We start from the raw sequence: 23673 nt of genomic DNA, 5'->3' as shown, positions 1-23673 counted from the left end.
TTATTTTATCTAACCTATAATTTTATTTTTATTATTATGTTATTGTTAGTTTTTTAAAATATTGATGAGACTTGTTATGTCATTGTTGATTATTTAAAATTTGATGTTGAGACTTGTTATATATATTTAATTTTTTTAATTTATTTTTTTTAGAACCTTGAGGCCACTGTGACTCTTAACTCTTGACAAAGTAACGTAAAGTTGTCCATGGGTAAACATTGATTTGGCAAGTAAAACCTTACATGCGATAATGATTGACCTTGACTTTTGTTGATGGTCATTGCAAAGCACACTGTTTATAGAAATTGTCTCCGTTGAAACTTAAATGGCAATCCTGAATCTGAAGGAACCAAGTTCATTCTCGAAATGTACACTTTGTCGTCAATATTTCTACCGGTCACTACCGTCGCTCCAATTACGTTATTGCCAAGTTCATTAACTATTAACTTTGTCTCGTTGCATAAACCTAAAGTCTGGTCCATGTTTCGCAGTAGCATTATAGAGATTCCAGGCTTCAAAGTCAACTTGTGGTTGGGTAGTTCCGAACATTTGATTTCATTTAGGAACTTTGGTGTGAACCACTCTTGTTGCACATCTTCATTCTTATCAACTTGACATGTTGTGTTAGAACTTAGACACTCCTTTTCGATCCCTGAGAAGATTGTCAAAATGAAATTGTTTACCTTCTCGACACTCTCAAGCGGGGTGAAAATTGCCCTACTCTGTAAATACATGTAATCTGGAATGGCTTGTAACAAATCTGGATAAGAAAAGTCTACCAAATGAAAAAGATGGTCATCAGCAGTTGTAATCAGCAGATCATCTGAAATTTCAACTTCTGACTTGTCACCAACAGCAGAACTAATATTTTTATTTTCAACATCAAGTATACAATTAGCAAATCTCTTCATTTCACCATCATGTTGATCCGAAGAAGACATTAGAAGCTTCATGTTTGTATGCAGCTTCAGAACCTTACAGAACGATCACAGATGGGATGTGTTAATAGCTGATGACAATATATCGTGTCTATTCCTTTTCGGAATCACCATAAGTATTTATCTGAAATCACCTCCTAGAACTACAACCTTACCACCAAATGGTTGATGTATCTTATGTTGATCAGTAATTGACATATGATCCTTGAGCGTCCGATCAAGTACTTTAAAGCACATTTTATTGAGCATTGGAGTTTCATCCCAAATTATTAAGCTACTTTGGATGAGCAGCTCAGCCTTCAAACTGCCATACTTGATGTTGCAAGTAGATTCATCAGTATTATAATGGGTATTGAAAACCTAGAATGAGCCGTTCTGCCACCAGATAGGAGTAAAGACGCAATTTCACTGGATGCGACATTTAAAACAATGTTTTCTCTAGACTGAATAACAGAAGAAAGTCCATTCTAAATAAATGTCTTACCACACCCACCATGCCCATAAATGAAGTAAAAATCACCAGAGTCTGCAATAACAGCATTGAGTATTTCATCAAATACAAACCTTTGCTCATGAGTCATATGCTAACTCCTCCTCTATTAGCTTATTATGGAAAAGGAGAATATCAGACAACTCAGGATATGTCATTGATATATAGTCTCTTAAAGATCTCACATTGTTGTTGAGTATATTCTTAATCTCAATAAGGCAGAAATTTTTTAATTCGTCATCAGTCATGTTTAGTCCTAGTAAAAGCACATGATGATTTTATGAAATATTTAATAAGTAATTCCAAAATAAAAATTATTAATATTTTGAATAAAAATAAATATAATAAGAGAATATAATCTTTATATAAAAAAAGACATAGTGAAATACCTTAGTTTTTTAATGCTTTTCTCCTTTCGTATAGTATCCTGTCAGCTAATAATGTCGAAGTTGCATTTCAAACACGATCTGATTTGCGAACGCAATTAGATATCATCAGTAGCATCACAAATAGTTTTCTCAATTGATGACCAGATGCAAGTTCAGCTACCTCATTAATAGCTGCAATGAATTTTTTACCGTCACACAGTAGTCTCATGGAATAGCAAGTATTTTGAAAGCTAGAATATGTAATCCCATCAACTGTCCTAATAGACTCATATGTTGTGCAATCTCTCTAAACAGTTAACAAACTTCTCATATAGTAGATATCACCTGTACCTGGTGGAACATAGTTTAACCTCCCTGATAGAATATCCTCTTTTACGGGATGTCATTTTCTTGCTTCTCTATCGTAAACAAATTGATTTAAAAACTCGGCATACATCAAAGTTTGACCTATTTCAAATTTTTTATTGGCCTCCATCCATGCTAAGAAAATCTTACATTTTCGTTCCTCTTCTTTCACAATCTCCTCAATATCGTCATCATCTTTAAAGATGATATTTTGCTCTTCAAACAAATAAAAGGTTAATCTCATCCCTGAAGACCACCTCTAATGAATATCATAAGGCAAAGTTCTCCACACAACCTCATATGTAGACAAATATCTATAACCATAAAATAGTATTTACAGAATGTGAACATGTGGCAGACCTCCTTTTGGAATTCCACCACGTAGATCCTTTATAATAAAAAGACAAAAAATATATATTATAAATAAATAATCTATTTTATATATGTGCTTTGGTAAATTAAGGGTGATAATAAAAAATCAATAATATGTTAAAAATAAAAAAAATAACTAAAAGCTCAGACGTTACTTACCTCTAAACCTTTTTTATTTTATACTATCTTTATTTAATATTGAGCTTTCGTGAATATGAACCGAAATTTTAGTCAAGAAAACGAAGGGTCTGTTCTTTAAACCATTTAATCAGAAATATATATATATATATATATATATAGCATTATATACATAGACTTATTCAAAGATCCTCAAATACAAGTCTTACCCCTCTAAAAACCAAAACAATAAACGACGAGGGAAAAATAAAATTTAACAACTCAACTAGTAAACATAATCTTTTATGCTACTGTACCTCCGCACTAAACCTTCACACCTATAGCTGAAAGGGGTACAAATAGGAGATAAGAACTGGAGAGTTCTTAGTAGGATTGGGGTGCATAGTTATATTCATTTTATTATTAGCTACACAAAAATTCCACAACAGCATACTTACAATCTTCCGTTGGTCAATAGCAATAAATCTCATAATACAGACAACTTTAACAAACCAGAGATACAGAAAAAATCATAAGTCAAGAAGCACACACACACAATCACAGAAACACATATCATAGAGAAGTATGCACAAACAAGTATGATGCATATCTGTCCTATGGCTAATAAGCTCATTTGAAGGTTATATTGCCAAACCCGATACGTCTAGTAGCTAACCCGGATACTGTCTCTCTGTTGCGCATTAATACCATTAAAGGGAATACATTCCTGTTACCATTAGAGGGATTATGTGCCCTGTCACCATTAGAGGGAATAGGTCCCCTGTCACCCTTATAACCAGAGATAAAACACAGACATACTTGTCATCAATCAACCTCAACCATATCTCATTTATCATATTCATTCAATTTCATAATCAAACTTAGTTTTCATCATTCTTCTTCCTCATATCTTCCTTGGAGCAAGTGGGCAATACCACTGCCTCTTACCCGCAATCTCAACTCTTAATCAAATTCAAATATAATAATATTTTCTTAACAAAATTCAAAACATAATCATGTTTTTTAATAATTCAAAATTAGCTAATATAATTCTTTAAATTTTTGAAAATTCTATTTTGATTCCCAAAATAATCAAAACACCCGAATTGGCTGTTCATACATAACCGAATTAAAATCTCAAGCAAACAACAATAATTTAACAATAACTCAACCTAAACTTGATCAAACTCAAACAATAATCAATTAAAGTAACATTCACTTATCAAATTCACATTTAATTACTATAATATTACCAAACCTTACCTCCATACGAAATTAAAACAACGGAAATTTTGGAGAAGCTTTTTGATCGAATTGCTAAAGAAAAAAACGTCAGAAATCGTTTGTGCCTCCTAGAACTCTAATTGACGAAACTCAAGGAAAAGGAAAACTATGTCATCGTCAACTTCTATCGAACAAAAATGACACCAATATATAAAAAAGAAAGATACAAATATTTTAATTGAATTAGATTTTTTACTACGATTACAAATCACAAAAAATCGAAATCAAAAGCTTAAAAAAATTATTTTTTATTACGATTACAAATCGCAAAAAATCGAAGTCAAAAGCTCAAAGAAATCACGGTTTCCTTCCCTCACCCACGGTCTCTCTTTCTTTCTTTTCTTTCTCAAGTTCGATTCGGTCATGAACAAAACAATAAAGATATGTGTCATGCTTATGCTTTTATATATATATATATATATATATATATATCTTAATGGCTTCGGCAAAAAAAAAAAAAAAAACTAAAAAAATGGTATTAGATAGTGATGATTTAATGTTATTGCTAATAAAAGTGACCCAATGAATAAGGAACTTAAATAATAATACTAATAATTATAATTTTTTAAATATTTTATTATAATAAAAATTATTTAAAAATTTTAATAAATTTTAAATTTAAAATATCATAAAATTTAATTTAATTAATTTTAGAAAAATAATTTTTTTAAATAAAATAATAAATCATGAATAACTCATTATTTAATTTTCAAAACTTAAATTGTTATACATATTCATGATGTGTAATCTTAAAATTACTCACATTGTGATCAATACTAAAATATGTATTTTTTCGTCCTAGAATTGATAAACAAAATTCAAAAAAAAAAATTTAAAATGAGATAAATAAACACATTTAAAATATCAATAATATAAATTTAATATTATTTAAAAAAGTGATAGGAAACTCACGTCTTCATTAAGTTAAACCATCTCAATTGAGTATAGCAATGGAGAATTTTTATAATTTATTAGTATTTATAACCTTATCAATCGTCAATGTCGCATGGGTTTAACACTAGTTATTAAAATAAATTTAAATTAACTTTTTCGAAAATTTTAATTTATGAGCGAATAACTTAAAATTAAAAAGTAACAACTTAAGCAAATAATAATTTATGATTTAAAAGAGTAATTTATAAATTATTTAAAATTTAAAAAATAACAACCTAAACAAATAATTTAAAATTTAAAAAATAACCACCTAAGCAAAACAACTTAACATTTAAAAAATAATAACCTAAGCAAAACAATCTAAGCAAATAACTTAAATTTAAAAAGTAACAACCTAAGCAAATAATAATTTATAATTTATAGCCAATGAGTTATAGCTCAAATGGCATATAGTCTCTCCATACTCACCTAAGAGGTCGCGAATTCGAATCTCTCTATCTTTAATTAAAAAATATATATAATTTATAAATAAAATTTTAAAAATTTCTAGTGACGACACTTAAACAAATAACTTAAAATTTTTCTTAATTAAACTTTCATATCTTTTTTCTAAATTATTTTCAATTCTTATTTTTATTTATCTTTTTATCATATAAAAAATCTGTCTAATTTTTCATGTTTTTTAAAATTGTGAGTATAATTTGTTTCTGATAATTTTTTATGTCACATGAATAATATTTTCAAACCTAGACATAATAACTCTTCAAATTCATCACTTATGAATGATTTTAATTAACAGGGATGCTACACATCCATGTAACCATGTAACCAAGTTGGCTTAACACCAAAAAAATCTAATATCGTTAAATGAAATGTGAAATACACGCGCCCAATACACACGAAATCGCTCTTGCCCAACGCTTCTTCTCTCCCACGCTTCTTTTTCTTCTACCGCGCTTCTTCTTCTTCTTCTCACGCTCGTTTACGCACGGAGCGTCTTCTTCTTCTTCGCGTTCCTAGCTCCTTCTCCTCTTTCTCCTCCTTCTCCTCATTTTTCGCATTCCTTCTTCTTCACGTGTTTTCTCCTTATAGTCATTCTTTTGTTGTTGTTGCTGCTGTATTTTTTTTTTTATCTTTTTCTCCTTCTCTCTCTGGTGAAGAAGCAGTAGAAGGTGAGGAAGAAGAGTTTCGAATAGTGCAGAATGAACCGAACACAGTACTCATGATGAATCGAACACAGTACTCATGGTGAACCGAACATAGTACTCATTGTGAACCGAACACACTACAATTGTATAGTACTGAGTGAACGAAACATAATCCATTATATAAAATCAAATTCAAACAGCTTTCTGCAGAATGAACCGAACACAATACTCATGGTGAAATAATTGTATAGTACTGAGTGAACGAAACATAATCCATTATATAAAATAAAATTCAAATAACGCTGCCTACAATTTACATATTATTAATTCAATTCAATTCAATTCAGTACATACACCTCCATCCATTTAATTCAATTTAAATTAGCAATTGCATTCCATTCAATTCGATTCAAAATTGAATAATCCAAAAACTTTGTCAGTTTGATTCATTTCAGAAGAGTAATCCAAATCGCTCTCCTGTTTACCAAAAAATTATGAACCCCTGCACACTGAACCCTAAACCCTAAACCCTAAACACTAAAACCAAAACCCTGAACACTGAACCCTGAACTCATAAACCCTAAAACCCTAAAATCTAAACCCTAAACCCTACACCCTAAAATCTAAACCCTAACTCCTAAACCCTGAATCCAAACCATGAACTCTGAACTCTGAACCCTGAACGCTAAACCTTAAACCCTAAACCCTAAACCCGAACCTTGAACACTGAACTCTGAACTCTGAATGCTAAACCCTAAACCTTAAACCCTAAACCCTAAATCCTGAACCCTACTGTAAACCCTAAACCCCTAAAACCCTGAAAACCCTAGACCCCTAAACCCTAAACCCTCAACCATGTACACGGTGAACCGAAATTAATACACGGGGTGAACCGAAAGTTTGAAACACACTGAACCCCTGTACACTGAACCCTGAACCCATAAACCCTAAATCCTAAAATCCTAAACCCTGAAACCCTATCGTCATTCTTTTGTTGTTGTTGCTGTTGTATTTTTTTGTCTTTTCCTCCTTCTCTCTCTGGTGAAGAAGCAGTAGAAGGTGAGGAAGAAGAGTTTTAAATAGTGCAGAATGAACCGAAAACAGTACTCATGGTGAACCGAACACAATACAATTGTATAGTACTGAGTAAACGAAACATAATCTGTTATATAAAATCAAATTCAAATAGCTTTCTGCAGAATGAACCGAACACAGTACTCATGGTGAACTGAACACAGTACTCATGGTGAACCGAACACAGTACTCATGGTGAAACAATTGTATCGTACTGAGTGAACGAAACAGAATCTATTATATAAAATCAAATTCAAATAACTCTGCCTACAATTTACATATTATCAATTCAATTCAATTCAATTCAGTACACCTCCGTCCATTTAATTCAATTCAAATTAGCAATTGCATTCCATTCAATTCGATTCAAAATTGAATAATCCAAACTTTGTCAGTTTGATTCGTTTCAGAAGAGTAATCCAAATTGCTCTCCTAATTTGAAGTTGTGTCATTTATTGTTTCGATTCAGAAGTGCAGATCGAAGAAGAAAACGAAGAAGAATAGGAAGAAGATAAATGCAACCAGATTGAAATAAGAAAACGAGAAGATGAACGCGATCAGAAAAGAACGACGAAGGCAATGCAGATTAATAAGGAAGAACACGAGCAGAGAAGGAGGTTTACGTTGCAGCAGAAGGTTTACGTTGAGCAAAACTTTAGGTTGCAGCACGTTATATGTAACGCGTGTATGACAAATGAGTGAAGGATAGGGGACGCGTGTGTGAAAAAAATTACTTAATTAACAATTATGTAAAAAATACATAAATGCAGAACTTTTCTGTTTAATTAATACTTCACTCTCATACGAGGTATTGATCCACGCAAGTATATCGTCTAGAATTTATTTTGAAAATGGTCGAATTCTTAGCTAGTGGTATCCATTCCCTTAATTTAATGATATAAAATTATTTTCATATCTTTTATTTTTTATACTATTTAAAAAAGCTAACTTCCTTTTATTAATTGGTTTTAGAAATAGTTTAATCGAAACATAGTTGTTGTGAGAATAATATTAGTTATACTAAAATATTATATACGTACAAAAAATTAATTATTATTTAATTATAAATATATATTATTTAATTTATTTTTAATATATATTTTATATTTAAATATATAATTAATTATTTATATATACATAACATAATTGAATGATATATATAGATAATTATGATCCAAATTAGTAAAATGTCTAAGTGGATGGTTATCTTTTCTTTTGTTGATAAAAGAATGATAACAACTTAATCTAATCTGTTTTTATCTCAACGAGATCAAAGTCAAATAAATTTTAATAAGAGAAAGTATAAAGAATAACGTTTTTTTTAACTAACTTAAACAATAATTTAAAATAAAAAAATTAATTTTAATTTTAAAATTTAAAATTTAAATTAATTAGATATAATTTTTGTTAGTGTACCTGAAAGGCTGAAATACGATCCATTATTGACTTTGTTAGCATATCTCTCGTATATATGTAAGGTAGCGTTTGGTAGACAGATAGATATCAAAAGACTGAGACTGAGAGATAGAGAGTAAGACAGAGACCGAAATAAATTTTAATATTATATTTAGTGCAAAGTGAGAGAAAGAAATTAAAACAAGAATAAAACTCTAATTTAATTTGCACAAAAGATAAAATTAGAATTAATTAATTGAAATATGGGTATTTTAGGTATAAAATGTTATTAAAATTTAAATCTTCGTCTTTACAAATTTCAGTCCCTGTGTCCCTACTTTTTGGAGGTACTGAAATATTAAAATTTTAGGGACAAAGACAAAAATTTTAAATTTTAGTACTAATCTTTGAGCCAACAAATATGATACTATGTCTTAGTCTCCCAATGTCTGTCTCCTTACCTCAAACAAACTGTACCTAAGTATACATCTTATACACTCCTTCAGCGCAGTTCAAATCAGAAGGAGTGACACACATTATGGCTTCAGAGACCATGAAGAACGTCAACACAGATCCAGAGATGGCGAAATCAGACAAGGAACTGAAACAAGATGAAGAAGAAGTTTCTCCGATTGAGGAAGTGAGACTCACTGTGGCCAACACGGACGATCCAACCCAACCCGTTTGGACCTTCCGTATGTGGTTCCTGGGGATTATCTCTTGCTGCCTCCTCTCCTTCCTGAACCAGTTCTTCGCCTACAGGGCGGAGCCCCTCGTCATTACGCAGATCACGGTGCAGGTGGCCACACTGCCGATAGGGCGATTCATGGCCAGAGTCCTCCCCACCACGAAGTTCGGGATAGGGTCAAAGAAATTCTCCTTGAATCCGGGACCTTTCAACATGAAGGAGCACGTGCTGATTACCATATTTGCGAACGCCGGCACCGCCTTCGGGTCGGGGTCGCCATATGCGGTGGGGATCGTGAACATCATCAAGGCCTTCTACGGAAGGTCGATCTCGTTCATGGTTGCATGGCTGCTGATCATCACTACTCAGGTGTTAGGATACGGTTGGGCAGGGTTGCTGAGGAGGTACGTGGTGGAGCCAGCCCATATGTGGTGGCCCGGCAACCTTGTCCAAGTCTCTCTTTTCCGGTACCTATCTCTTTCATTCACAATTTCTCTTAACTAGCATTAATGGATTATACTTTCTTTCCAATCCAAAACCCTAAACTCCTCTACTCTTCACTGTACTGGTACATTTTCATTAACACTGAAATTTGAATTTATTCAAATAATATAGCAATTTTTATTATGTGATAGCTTTGACTGGTTTTTAATGAAATAATATTGGTTTCAACTCATAATATTATAAAATGGAAAAGTCTAGGGGGCAGCAATTTTATTGCATTTTGGCCAGCACGTAACCAGCAGAGAAAGGTGAGCTATCGGATGAAATCTCACACCAATCTCATACCATCAAATCATCATTGATGGCTAGTTGATGGCTACCAATCACAAATGTTGCTGGTTCCCTAGCATTGCTCTTATAAAATATAAATAAATTAATTAAATTAATTGAAATAAAAATATCTGTTCCTGTATTATAGAAAATAAATTCATCAAATATAATTATCTTTTGGTATTTATTGCGAGAATGGATATGATTGAAAATTTTAAAAGTAAGAGGGTAATTAGGCGGATAAGCTGGAACTTTCAATAATTTTTTAAGAATTTATTTAAGTGATTCCTATATATATAAACAAGAAAAGAATAAAATAATAACAAATATAAGTTTTAAAAATTAACATGATATATTTTAAAATAATATGAAATTAAAATTATAAAAATAATGCTACAATAATTTTTTTTGTCAATTAAGTTTAATTAACTTGGTTTTAATTAACAAAAATGATTTTTTTCACTCTCACTCACCTAAATTTTATTATTCAACTTAGTTAAATTTGGTTTAATTTATGTGTGTAATATTTCTCAATTATAAATTTTCTTTTATAGATAATAATAATAATAGTCACATATATATAAACATATGCTACATTTATTTGGAAAAAAAAAAAGATATTTTAGGATCATATATTTGGATAGTCATCTACTACTAATTCATAAAAGTACACATTTTTTATATGAATTAGTGTGTATATAGAAAAGTACTCAAACTATGAGTTAGTATATAATTTTTTATAGATAAATTTAATTTCTATACACTTAACATTATAAACAGAATTTATACAAATATTTAATCATATATTATGATATTATTATATTTGAATGCAATAAAAGGAGTTTGCCCAACGTGATATTGTGATGTTGTGGTTACTGACACATGATTAAACTAACGCAGAGCTCTGCATGAGAAAGAAGATGGGCGCAGAATTTCAAGGGCAAAGTTCTTCTTCATTGCTCTACTCTGCAGCTTCTCATGGGCCGTGCTCCCTGGATACTTGTTCCAGACCCTCACAAGCATTTCATGGCTCTGCTGGGTGTTCTCCAAGTCAGTCACCGCTCAACAGATTGGCTCAGGCATGAACGGTTTGGGTTTGGGAGCCCTCACTCTCGACTGGTCCGCCGTTGCCTCCTTCTTGTTCAGCCCTCTTGTTTCACCATTCTTCGCCATTGTCAACGTCTTTGTGGGCTATGCATTAATCGTCTATGCCGTCATCCCTATTGCTTATTGGGGCTTCAACGTGTATGGTGCAAATAAGTTCCCCATTTTCTCCTCCTCCTTGTTCACAGCACAGGGCCAAGAATACGATATACGCTCCATTGTAAATAACAAATTTGAATTGGATGTTGAAAAGTATCTCAAGACGGGTCCAATTCATCTTAGCGTCTTCTTTTCTCTTACTTACGGTTTTGGATTTGCCACCATTGCCGCCACCATTACCCATGTCATTTGCTTCTACGGAACGGAGATTATGGAGCGGTATCGTGCTTCAAGCAAAGGCAAAGAAGATATCCACACGAAACTGATGAAGAAATACAAAGACATACCATCTTGGTGGTTTTATGTGATGCTGTTGGTAACGCTTGTGGCTTCTCTTTTACTATGCATCTTAGGGAAAGAACAGGTTCAGATGCCCTGGTGGGGACTTGTGTTTGCATGTGCCTTAGCCTTTGCTTTTACTCTCCCAATCAGCATCATTACTGCCACCACAAACCAGACACCCGGGTTGAATATCATTACTGAGTATATCTTTGGACTCATTTACCCCGGAAGACCAATAGCAAATGTGTGCTTCAAAACATACGGTTACATAAGCATGTCTCAAGCAGTCTCCTTCCTTAGTGATTTCAAGCTTGGCCACTACATGAAAATCCCTCCGAGATCAATGTTCTTAGTTCAGGTATGTATGCATACACTATTTCTTTTCTTTTTTGTTGTATATTCATTGACTTGTGAAAACTCTGTACAGTTCATTGGAACAGTTCTTGCTGGAACCATCAACATTGGTGTGGCATGGTGGTTGCTAACTTCTGTTGAGAACATATGTCACAAGGATCTACTTCCCAAAGACAGTCCCTGGACATGTCCCGGTGACAAGGTTTTCTTTGATGCATCAGTTATTTGGGGTCTAGTTGGACCTAAGAAGATATTCGGTTCCAAAGCAGAATACTTTGCAATGAATTGGTTCTTCCTTGGAGGTGCAATTGGCCCCGTCATAGTTTGGTTATTGCACAAGGCATTCCCCAAGCAGTCATGGATTCCCTTGATCAACCTCCCAGTTCTCCTTGGGGCAACGGGGATGATGCCACCAGCCACGCCAGTGAACTACAATGCATGGGTTTTTGTTGGAACGGTGTTCAACTTCTTTGTGTTCCGTTACAGGAAGAAGTGGTGGCAGAGGTACAACTATGTTCTATCAGCAGCGCTTGATGCTGGGGTTGCCTTTATGACTGTGCTGCTTTACTTTGCTCTCAACATGGAGAATAGGAAATTGGATTGGTGGGGAACTGGTGGGGAGCACTGTGACTTGGCAACTTGTCCCACTGCTAAGGGCATAATCGTTGATGGTTGCCCTGTCTTTTAATTTCATCACTCAAACAAATCACCCTCTCAGCTTCCATTTTTAGTTTGCATAGTTTCTATTTAAATTATGGATGATGTTTTTTAACTCTGATCTTGTTATATTGTGCGGCTCTAATATTATTGCGGACACAACTAAAGATGTATATATTAAATAAATAGTGGCCGAATGTTAATGGTTAGAAAGCTGGAAATTGGCAACATATGAGGAGGCGGAATATTATTGCCATTATTAACAGTGTGTCGATTGTTTAAACTGGTTTTATTACCTTGACATAAAAATGGACCACCTACCTATGGTGAAAAGCTACTAAACAAATGTGATTCCGAAAGAAAAATAAATAGCATCTGCAAAAACAGCAGAAACTTGTCCTTATTTGCAAATTGAAAGCTTTGTCTTGATCTCAATCGTCCTTCTATTCGGCACTCGAGTGTGCATTGAAAGGCAATGAAAACAAGACAACAAAAATGCAATAATCACGCATCTTTTAAATTCGTCCATGGTATGATAACCAATTAAGATCCCAACTAATACTAATACCAGCTTCTCACGACTCCCATCCAAAACTGGTTTTTAAACATTTTGTATGTAATTTATTTTGATTTGGATACAAAATAAAGGAATAGAAGATGGAAGTCTAATAGAGAATCAAACGCCAATGATTGCCCCCACCACCATCTTTCTAAATTCTAAGCTTTGAAATTAATTACGAGGGTCACCCTAATTTCCTGGGATTTGAATTCTCTAAAGTTTGAATTTTACTTTAGAGAGTAAAGTGTGATCTCTCACTATTTATTTTATAGGTGGAACCAAGAATAAATTTATCCTCTAAAATACAAATTTAAAATTTAGAGGATCCAAATTCAATTTCCTGTGGCTTCGCACTACTACACGACACCGTTTGATGACATGCTTTGTCTTTTTATCCTTTATTACTCATGCCCCCAACTAATGATTGGTTGACAATTAAAATCATAATGATGCTGCCGGCATGAACTATAACTTGAGTTTTGCAAATTATTTTCAATAAGAGCTGGAGAGTAAATTCCAGCAAGTTAGGTATTCACACGTACACCGGTATGATAGTTTTAAACGGCAGGAAAAAGATAAAAAAATTGAAACTGGAGTTAAAAGAAATATCCATATCTTAAAGAACAAAATTGTTGTAGTTACTAGTTAGTGAAGGCCGTTCCTGACAAACAGAAAATCCAAAACAAAGATATACAATGCAATAATGAGTATGGAATGACATCACTTCCAAGCTTTAAGATTGGCTTGTCCTCCCCCTTCATATATCGAAAATTGAACTGATATTTCTCACTTTCAGATGGCTTCATGGCATATTCATGTACCATCTCTCCTGTCGATAATTTTCTTTCTCCAAATGGCCCCTTTTGCAAACCCACTTTCATTTAACTTCACAAGCTTTAAGGATGGTGATGTTAATGTAGAAGAAGATGCTGCTGTTGTAAGAGAAGCTATCCAAATCACCTTGAACAGCATGGACCAAAACAACAACTACAGCGTTGGCCGTGTCACCAGCAAATCACTGATTCAGCTTTGGGACAAGAATTCTGGTCAGCTCACTGACTTCATTACCACATTTTCCTTTGTTATTTACTCACAAAAGTCTAGTTATGGAGATGGAATGGCTTTCTTCTTGGCTGATCCAAATCTCCCACTTCTGCATCATGTTACACAAGGTGGTGGCCTTGGCCTTGTAGATGGCAACAGAGTACTGAATTCAACTCAGCATTCATTCGTCGCCTTGGAGTTTGACACCTTCCACAATCCATGGGACCCTCAAGGTAATCATGTAGGCTTGAATTTCAACTCCATGAAATCTAATATAAGTAAGACATGGTTGGTGGATATTATGAAATGGAGAGTATATAATTGTAGCATTAAGTACAATTCAACCACTCTTAATTTAAGCGTTTCGTTCACTCAGTACACTGATAATTCTTCATCAGAGGATTATGTCTCATACAAGGTTGATCTGAGAGACCACTTGCCGGAGCACGTTATTGTTGGCTTCTCTGCTGCTACAGGGAGGTTGTTTGAGGTGAATACTCTCAAGTCTTGGTCATTCAGTTCAAGTTTGGATATTCTTGAGAATGTCAGAAATCCGATGACAGCACCGGCAGCATCACCAACTCCTAGTCCTGATTCTGAAAAGGGGAACAAGTTAAGACTGTTGGTGGGGATTGGAATTGGTGCAGCCTTGATTCTTAGTTTGTTAGTTTGCGCTTTAATATTGTGGAAGAAAAGTAGAGGGAAAAAAGAGGACTTAACTTTTGATCTGACCATGGATGATGAATTCCAAAAAGGCTCTGGACCAAAGAGGTTTGGCTACAATGAACTTCGAAGTGCAACTAACAAATTTTCAGATCCGAATAAGCTTGGTCAAGGTGGTTTTGGCAGCGTGTACAAAGGTTATCTGAAGAACTCAAACACCAATGTTGCCATCAAGAAGATTTCAAGAGAGTCTAGCCAAGGGATAAAGGAATATGCAACTGAAGTGAAGATCATTAGCCAACTGAGACATAGAAATCTAGTACAACTCATAGGTTGGTGCCACAGGAAGAATGATCTACTCCTCATATATGAGTTCATGCCAAATGGAAGCTTAGATTCACATTTATATGGCGGAAAAAGCCTCTTGACTTGGCCAACAAGGTACAACATAGCTCTGAGCCTGGCTTCAGCATTGCTTTACCTACAAGAAGAATGGGAACAATGTGTGATTCACAGGGACATCAAACCAAGCAACATAATGTTGGATTCATGCTTCAATGCAAAGCTTGGTGATTTCGGTCTGGCAAGGCTAGTGGATCATGAGAAAGGTTCAAGAACCACGCTAATCGCAGGAACAAGAGGCTACATTGCACCAGAATATGCTACTTCAGGAAAGGCTACCAAAGAAGCTGATATATACAGCTTTGGAGTTGTGCTATTGGAGATTGCAAGTGGAAAGAAACCAATTATTGGGCTAGATTCCAACAAGGAGGACATAATAACTGTTGTTGAGTGGGTCTGGGAGCTATATGGAATGGGAAAGTTGCTTGAAGCAGTGGACCCAAAGCTATGTGGAGAATTTGATGAGAATCAAATGGAGAGCGTGCTTGGAGTTGGACTTTGGTGTGTTCATCCAGATTACAAATTCAGGCCATGCATGAGGCAAGTCATCCAAGTTCTTCAATTTGAGGCTCCTTTACCAATTCTCCCAGAAAAGATGCCAGTGCCAACATATCTTCCTCCAGATATAAGAGCAATCTTTCGTTCAATTTCACCTCATTTTGCAATTGACACAACGGAATATTGCATGGGTGACTAGTGAGAGTTGTTTAACTAACATCTTTTGTATGATCAAAAGTCTAACACAAATTTGTCTTTATCTAGAGACTGCACAGTATCTCTGGTGGTACTAAGTAACAAGAAAATACAGTTAAAAAAGTCAGCTCATTCAAATAAATATATGTATCTCACAAAGCGTTTATTGACTTCTTTATTCCTAAAATGACAAATGAACAATGCTTTTGCACATTGTTGCTAGCCAAGTTTGTCATAACAGGACAAGGATCCGAATATTGCCGTTTGTGATGGATATTGCCCATGTTTAACAGAAGTGGAACATTCAAATTCAACTCTCACAAACGCTAAGCAATCTGCATGCTAAATAGTTTTGATGCTTCTGCTACCCTATCAGTATTCACTATTCAGCACTTTGATTACTGATTTGGTTAGAGTTCATTATTTTGGCAAAGAGAGATGCCGCATAATTTCTTTTTTTAAAAATGTTGTAACACTTTCAGTTTTATATCATGGGAGAAAAATTACAAATTGGTTTCCTTAACTTTCATAAAAAGCTAAAACGTATGTTGTTTATAATTATTTTTAAAAAATAATTTGTCTTTTTCATTCTGTATTATTAATAAGTTTAATAATTCACTTAGTAATACTACATGACTGATAAAATTTATTATTTTTTGCCAACACTTGACTAACATTCTATCCTAAATACTAAATTTCAATTTTAAATACTGGATTATAAATCTTAATAGTATAAAAATAAGGTGCTGACTAACTATTAGTTACAAATAAAATTATATATATTTGTTACGAATGAAATTTAAAAACTAAGGGTAGTTCAGTTGTTGTAGAAATCTAAGCTAATGTTTTCTTATTTATATTAGTATATTTCCATTACCGTGAAAATCTAAGCTTGTATATGATTTTTGTCATTATAACATATATGTCTCCGAACAAAGAAGCTGGACAGTATTTCTTTTTTACAGCAGAGGTACATTCATCACAATGTAATGGCAATGTTAAATTAGTTGCTGTGTGTATATAAATAGGAAACTGTGCTACAGACTCCAACAAAAATGTCTTAGAATAAAAATCTACCAGAAGTAGTGTTTCACTGTCTCTGTCCTTATTTCCCTATCTCCAATAAGTCCTTATATTTTTTATATTGTTTTTATTTTATCCTGTTTCAGTTACCTAACACAACTTTACAATGGTTAATTGTAATCTCCATTTTGTTGTGCTGCTTGTAATAGTAATAATAATGCATGTTGCAAATGCTCAGATACGATCTTTTAACTTCAATAAAAACTTCAACCCAGCTCAATCTCCTGAACTAAACCCAGATGGAGATGCAACTTACTCACAGTCTTTTGATCATATCCAACTCACAGGAAAAACAGATAATGCCAAGGGATTAGGAAGAATCACAACCAAGCCTATGCATCTTATGAAAAACAATTCAGAACAAAGATATGACTTCACTACCAACTTTACCTTTGTTGTTATCTCAAACAAGACCTACCATGGAGAAGGTTTGGCATTCTTCATAGCAAGCCATATGCTGCCAATTAAGAAACATGGTATGAACGGTGGAGGGCTTGGTCTTGTGGAACCTTGTCACCCTCACCCAGATGAGTACTCTTTTGTGGCTGTGGAGTTTGACACTAAGTCAGATCCTTGGGACCCAATAGGCCCAGAGCCACATGTGGGAATAGATGTCAATTCTATGATTTCCACCAAGCACAGCAAATGGCCTGCAGATTTCTCAGACATAACCAATGTTTACAACTGCAGTGTCGTATACAGCGCCGGAAGCAGGCGTCTCGACGTTTACTTCACCGGAGGATCCTTCAATGGCCCTGTACCAAAAAACCTTTCAAGCCACTTGGATCTCACTGATTACTTAAATGATCCTGTTACTCTTGGCATTTCAGCTTCAACACAGAATTATACTGTTCAATTTAGACTGCTTTCATGGTCATTCATTGCAAAGTTATCGACACCAAGTAATGCTGGTGATGACAACAGAAAACGGGAGAAATTGAAGCAAGGACTAGAAATTGGCACTGCTTGGTTTTTGAGTTTGTTAGTGTTGGTCCTGGTCTTGGATTTCATACGCAAGAGAGGAAGAAGAAAACATGAACTCGATCCTATGGATCATGAATTCCAAACTGGACCTCAGAGGATCAGTTACAACATATTGGTGTCTGCCACAAATAACTTTGAAGAGGCGAAGAAGCTCGGAAAAGGTGGCTTTGGTGGTGTTTATAAAGGATATTTCAAAGATACAGACTCTTATGCTGCTGTAAAGAAGATATCAGCAGATTCAAGGCAAGGGATAAAGGAATATGCAGCTGAAGTGAAGATCATCAGCCAATTGAGACACAGGAATTTGGTTAGACTTACTGGTTGGTGTCACAAGAAGAATGACTTCATCCTGATATATGAGTACATGCCAAATGGAAGCTTGGATTCTTGTCTTTTCGACGGCGTAGGCTTCTTGTCTTGGCAAGTAAGGTACAGCATAGCTTTGGGATTGGCATCAGCATTGCTGTATTTGCAAGAAGGGTGGGAACAATGTGTGCTTCACAGGGACATTAAATCAAGCAACATAATGTTGGACTCAGATTTCAATGCTAAGCTTGGGGATTTTGGATTGGCCAGGCTTGTGGATCATGAGAAAGGTTCAAGGACCACAGTGACTGCTGGCACACTTGGTTACATAGCACCAGAATACATGAAAACAGGAAAAGTTGGGAAGGAATCTGATATATACAGTTTTGGGGTGGTTTTGTTGGAGATAGCATGCGGCAAAAAGGCTATTCATCACATAGAGATGGAGGGTTGTGTGACTCAAGTTTCATTGGTAGAGTGGGTTTGGGAGCTGTATGGGTTGAGAAGCATCACAGCAGCAGCAGATCCAAATCTATGTGTTGCATTTGATGTTCAACAAATGGAATGTATGCTTGTTGTTGGTCTTTGGTGTGCTCATCCAGATTGCAAATGCAGGCCTTCTATAAGGCAAGTGTTGAAGGTTCTTAACTTTGATGCTCCTTTACCTATTCTTCCACAAAGGATGCCTATTCTACCACCCTATCTTCCTCTATCAACAAATGAGGTCTTTTTTACTGCTATATGAATCCAGAATTGCTATATAGATAACTGAAGGATGTCCAAGACAATAATTTTAGGAAGTTGTGTATGCTTCACAACTTCTTAGCTGTCTATAATCTATATATCTCTTTAGTTTTTGTCTTTTTATTTTTTTTCCCCCTTTTAGGATAGATTAAAGAGAAATGTTTAGATAACTCGTCTTCTTATGTTTATTTACTTGTTTGTTGTAACTATAAGATTGAATGTGGATTTTACAAAAACTTTACTCCATGTTATAGTGATAGAATAATGAGTATATAATGAATCAACTATGTTAGATATATACTAAAATCAGCTACTAATATAAAATATATGTTAAAATATAAAATATATATTAAAAATGAGTTAAACAATACATTATGAAATATTCGATTATTGATCTAATTAGAAATGGATAGATTTTTCATATTTATTAGTATCATGAAAACTATATTTCATATATTTAGTAGAGTTGGATGCAGTTGCTATTTATTTTTTTTTTTCAAAGTTAAGAGTGAGACTCGAATCTGCCACCTCTAAGTAAGTATAGGAAGACTATGCCATTTGAGGTATAGCTCGTTGGCATTTAACATACAAATAAATGAATAATGCTATTAAAACAATTTAACATTAAAATATTCTTTATTTTCATAGTGAATAATTTTGAGTTAAGAAATATTTAAAAAAGCAAAATATTCTAAATAAATATGATTTTAATATTTAATTGAATTCGTTTTCTGCTCTTAAAAGGGTTCATGGGTGTTAAAAACTCAAGATTAGAGCCATTACCTTTGACTTAAATTCCCCTATCTGTCAACTGTCATCTAGCAATATACTTGTTGAAAGTTGAAATGAAACCATCGATCTCTCAGACAAAAAGAGAATCATCCATATCTACAAAGGCGGCACGAACACAATAATGATTAGTTCCAAGAAATTACTATAAAAAAGTTACACATTAAATAGTAGAGTAGATGCAACATGCAAGTGTGTCTCTTTTTGGAATGTAGTATATATTTCTTTGTTCCTGAAGATTAAGGAAACAATGCTATTGCCCTCATCTAGTTTATTTCCGTTAGCGAGCAAATCTAAGCGTGTTTCTAATCTCTAATTCTTGTATCATGTTCAATCCGAACATTTAGCCGTTTCCATCCCAATGTGTATATACACATGAAAGTGTGTCATGGGCTCCAAATTTCAAAACGGACTCTCAATTATTAATTAGCAATGGCTGCTTGTGATTTCCAGTGCGTTGCATTGCTGCTTATAATAATAATTCCTGTAATTGCAAATGCTGAGAGTCTATTATCTTTTAACTGCACCAACTTCACCCAAGGTCATTGTGCTGATGAACTAACCCTGCAAGGTGATGCTAGTCACGCACAATCTTCTAACGTTATCGAACTCGCAGGAAGCAAAAAGAATGCTTCAGGATTTGGAAGAGTGGTAACAAAGGCAACACATCTTAAGGTAAATAATTCAAGATACGACTTCACCACAAACTTCTCCTTTCTTGTTTTCACAGAGGATCCCACCTATCCTGGAGATGGTTTGGCATTCTACATAGCAAGCCCGAAACTCCCGATCCAAGACCATATAGACGGCGGAGGCCTCGGCCTTGCCAAGTCTTACCACCACCTCCCAAGTGGTTACTCTTTTGTGGCTCTGGAGTTTGACACATTCTCAAATGGATGGGATCCAAGTGGTCCATTCCCGCATGTAGGACTAGATCTCAATTCTGTTGTTTCCAGCCTCTCTGAGACATGGTTGGTAGATTTTTCAGAGAGAAATAAAGTGTTCAATTGTAGTATTGAGTACAACTCTGGAACCAAGCGTCTAGATGCTTTCTTCACTGCAAGCTCCTTCAATGGACCTGTAAAGAAGCAATTTTCGTTTCCTTTGGATCTCGATGAGTTCATACAAGATCCTGTTACTATTGGCATATCAGCTGCAGTTGCAGAAAAAAATTATACGGTGGGATATAGCTTGTTGTCATGGTCATTCAGTTCAACCTTACATGTGCCGAGTAATGCGGCCGGTTCCTTTCCTTACAAGGCACATTTGGAGAAAGCACTAGAAATAGGGATTGGTTTCTTTCTGTGTTTATTTGTTTTGGTATTAGTCCTACTCCTCATTTTGATACGGAGGGGAGGGAAAAGAGATCCTGAATCCGCGTTTGATCCGATGGATCATGAATTCCAAACGGGCACTGGACCACAGAGGATCAGCTATGACAGATTGGTGTGTGCGACGGATAACTTCCAAGAGGCGAAGAAGCTTGGAAGAGGCGGCTTTGGTGCTGTGTATAAAGGATATTTCAAAGATACAGACTCTTATGCTGCTGTAAAGAAGATATCTGCAGATTCAAAGCAGGGATTAAAGGAATATGCAGCTGAAGTGAAGATCATTAGCCAATTGAGACACAGGAATTTGGTGAGACTTACTGGTTGGTGTCACAAGAAGAATGACTTCGTCCTGATATATGAGTACATGCCGAATGGAAGCTTGGATTCTTTTCTTTTCCACGGAGTAGGCTTCTTGTCTTGGCAAGTAAGGTACAACATAGCTTTGGGATTGGCATCGGCATTGCTATATCTGCAAGAAGGGTGGGAAAAGTGTGTGCTTCACAGGGACATTAAATCAAGCAACATAATGTTGGACTCAGATTTCAATGCTAAACTTGGGGATTTTGGATTGGCCAGGCTTGTGGATCATGAGAAAGGTTCAAGGACCACAGTGACTGCTGGCACACTTGGTTACATGGCACCAGAATACATGAAAACAGGAAAAGTTCGAAAGGAATCTGATATATACAGTTTTGGGGTGGTTTTGTTGGAGATAGCAAGTGGCAAAAAGGTTATGCACCACATAGAATTGGAGGGTCGTGTGACTCAAGTTTCATTGGTAGAGTGGGTTTGGGAGCTGTATGGGTTGAGAAACATCACAGCAGCAGCAGATCCAAATCTATGTGTTGCATTTGATGTTCAACAAATGGAATGTATGCTTGTTGTTGGTCTTTGGTGTGCTCATCCAGATTGCAAATGCAGGCCCTCTGTAAGGCAAGTGATGAAAGTGCTTAACTTTGATGCTTCTTTACCCATTCTTCCAGAAAGAATGCCTCTTTTACCCTATCTCCCCTCAACCACAAATGAACTCTTTTTAACTGCTGTTTCTTCGTTTTCTGGTACCTAAATGTTAGTTGGAAATCACTAGTATGTTATCAGTACTTTGATTTTTATCAAGTTTTGGAACCTTCACCTTATGCAGTTAACTAACCTTAGTGTATTTTATGACTTCAATTTCTGTACATGATTCATATTTGTTGGGAAAATCTCAACAAACGTTAAAAAACAAGAACCTGTCTAACAGCAGAAGCACCAAAAATAATTTTCCCACAATCTATGCGATTAAATAGGCAATACCAAAGATACTCCAAGCAACAATTATAATGGCAGAAATTAAATAATCAGACACCAGAATTTTAACGTGGGAAAACCCCCAAAAGAGGGACAAAAATCCACGGGACCTAGTCCAGTAAAATCTTCCACTATCAGAATAATGGGTACACAAACAGTCTTCCTAGTGACACTAGGGCATCTCAACAATCAACAAAATACATCATCAAAAGTGATGGAATCAACATAAACCCTCCACTAAGTGGGTATCTCAAATCAGGCAAAAGAGAAGACAATATAGCTAGCAAGTTATATCCTAATGTTCATCTCTACACCAGGAATAACATACTAAAATTTCATAAAAAATGGAGCAAGTTTACCAAGTTAATGTGATCAAAGTTGGCTTGCCATTTTCTCCCCAAATTCTTCTCCTCTTCGCCAAAACCCTACTGCTTCTTTTCTTTCATTCAAAAACGAAGCTTCTGCTTTCTTTCAAAACATGAAGAAAGCTTCTCTCTCCCTCCGTGGCTTATACGCCACTTTCCTTTTATTTTTTTTCTTTTTAAAACTTGTGGGCCCCACTTGATTGGGGACCCACCAACAAATCTCCCCCTCACCAACTCAAGTGGGGATAGGCTGCTCTACCAAGCCCGCCTTCTCTTTGCAGGAATCAAACTTCACTGCAGGTAAACTCTTAGTCATCATATCTGAACCATTATCATCAGTATGGATCTTTTCAAGTGCATATGACTTCATTTCAAGCGCTTGACGTATCCAATGATACCTCACCTCTATGTGCTTCGATCTGGAATGAAACATCGGATTCTTGCTGAGATGAATAGCACTCTGACTGTCACAAAATAACACAAACTTCTCTTGATTGATGCCTAACTCTTGTAGAAATTTCTTCATCCACAAGAGTTCCTTAGAAGCTTCAACAACAGCAATATATTCTGCCTCTGTAGTAGACAAAGCAACACATTTCTGAAGTCGAGATTGCCACGACACAGCTCCCCCTGCAAAAGTCATCATATAACCAGAAGTAGACTTCCTTGAATCAAGATCCCCAGCCATATCTGCATCTGTGTAACCATCCAACACAGGTTGGCCACTTCCAAAGCATAAACAAACTCTGGAAGTACCATTAAGGTATCTGAGAATCCGCTTCACTGCTTGCCAGTGTTCCTTGCCAGAATTAGAAAGAAACCGACTAACAACTCCAACTGCATGAGCAATATCCGGCCTGGTGCAAACCATAGCATACATCAAACTACCAACTGTAGATGCATATAGAATCTTCTTCATTTCCGCTTTCTCTTTCTCACTTGTAGGACATTGCTAC

The 23673-nt window shown here is 35.1% G+C and overlaps 2 protein-coding genes and 3 pseudogenes across 2 annotated transcripts; 4 read left to right on the top strand and 1 right to left on the bottom strand.

Moving 5' to 3' along the window:
- Positions 1–296: 296 nt before the first annotated feature.
- On the bottom strand, positions 297–953 carry LOC107633637 (uncharacterized). Its single transcript, XM_016337244.1, has one exon. The coding sequence runs from the start codon at positions 951–953 to the stop codon at positions 297–299; it is 657 nt and encodes a 218-aa protein (XP_016192730.1).
- Positions 954–8984: 8031 nt separating this feature from the next.
- On the top strand, positions 8985–12682 carry LOC107634642 (oligopeptide transporter 4-like). Its single transcript, XM_088509456.1, has 3 exons — positions 8985–9601; positions 10809–11811; positions 11881–12682. The coding sequence occupies exons 1-3, from the start codon at positions 8985–8987 to the stop codon at positions 12493–12495; spliced, it is 2235 nt and encodes a 744-aa protein (XP_088365582.1). The 3' UTR covers positions 12496–12682.
- A 1137-nt stretch (positions 12683–13819) lies between these two features.
- On the top strand, positions 13820–15829 carry LOC107633638 (L-type lectin-domain containing receptor kinase IX.1 pseudogene; annotated as a pseudogene).
- A 1221-nt stretch (positions 15830–17050) lies between these two features.
- LOC107633639 (L-type lectin-domain containing receptor kinase IX.1 pseudogene) lies at positions 17051–18944 on the top strand (annotated as a pseudogene).
- Positions 18945–20163: 1219 nt separating this feature from the next.
- LOC107633640 (L-type lectin-domain containing receptor kinase IX.1 pseudogene) lies at positions 20164–22128 on the top strand (annotated as a pseudogene).
- The last annotated feature ends 1545 nt before the right edge of the window (positions 22129–23673 follow it).

The sequence above is a fragment of the Arachis ipaensis genome, chromosome B3 (genome assembly GCF_059453495.1).
Source record: "Arachis ipaensis isolate K30076 ecotype BB chromosome B3, ASM5945349v1, whole genome shotgun sequence".
Classification (NCBI taxonomy): domain Eukaryota; kingdom Viridiplantae; phylum Streptophyta; class Magnoliopsida; order Fabales; family Fabaceae; genus Arachis; species Arachis ipaensis.
This window is presented reverse-complemented; position numbering and strand designations above follow the sequence as displayed.

Coding starts and splice junctions, on each gene's coding strand:
- LOC107633637 (XM_016337244.1), bottom strand. CDS start 953: ATGAAGCTTCTAATGTCTTCTTCGGATCAACATGATGGTGAAATGAAG.
- LOC107634642 (XM_088509456.1), top strand. CDS start 8,985: ATGGCTTCAGAGACCATGAAGAACGTCAACACAGATCCAGAGATGGCG. Junction 9,602..10,808: donor GTCCAAGTCTCTCTTTTCCG/GTACCTATCTCT, acceptor AAACTAACGCAG/AGCTCTGCATGAGAAAGAAG. Junction 11,812..11,880: donor GATCAATGTTCTTAGTTCAG/GTATGTATGCAT, acceptor AACTCTGTACAG/TTCATTGGAACAGTTCTTGC.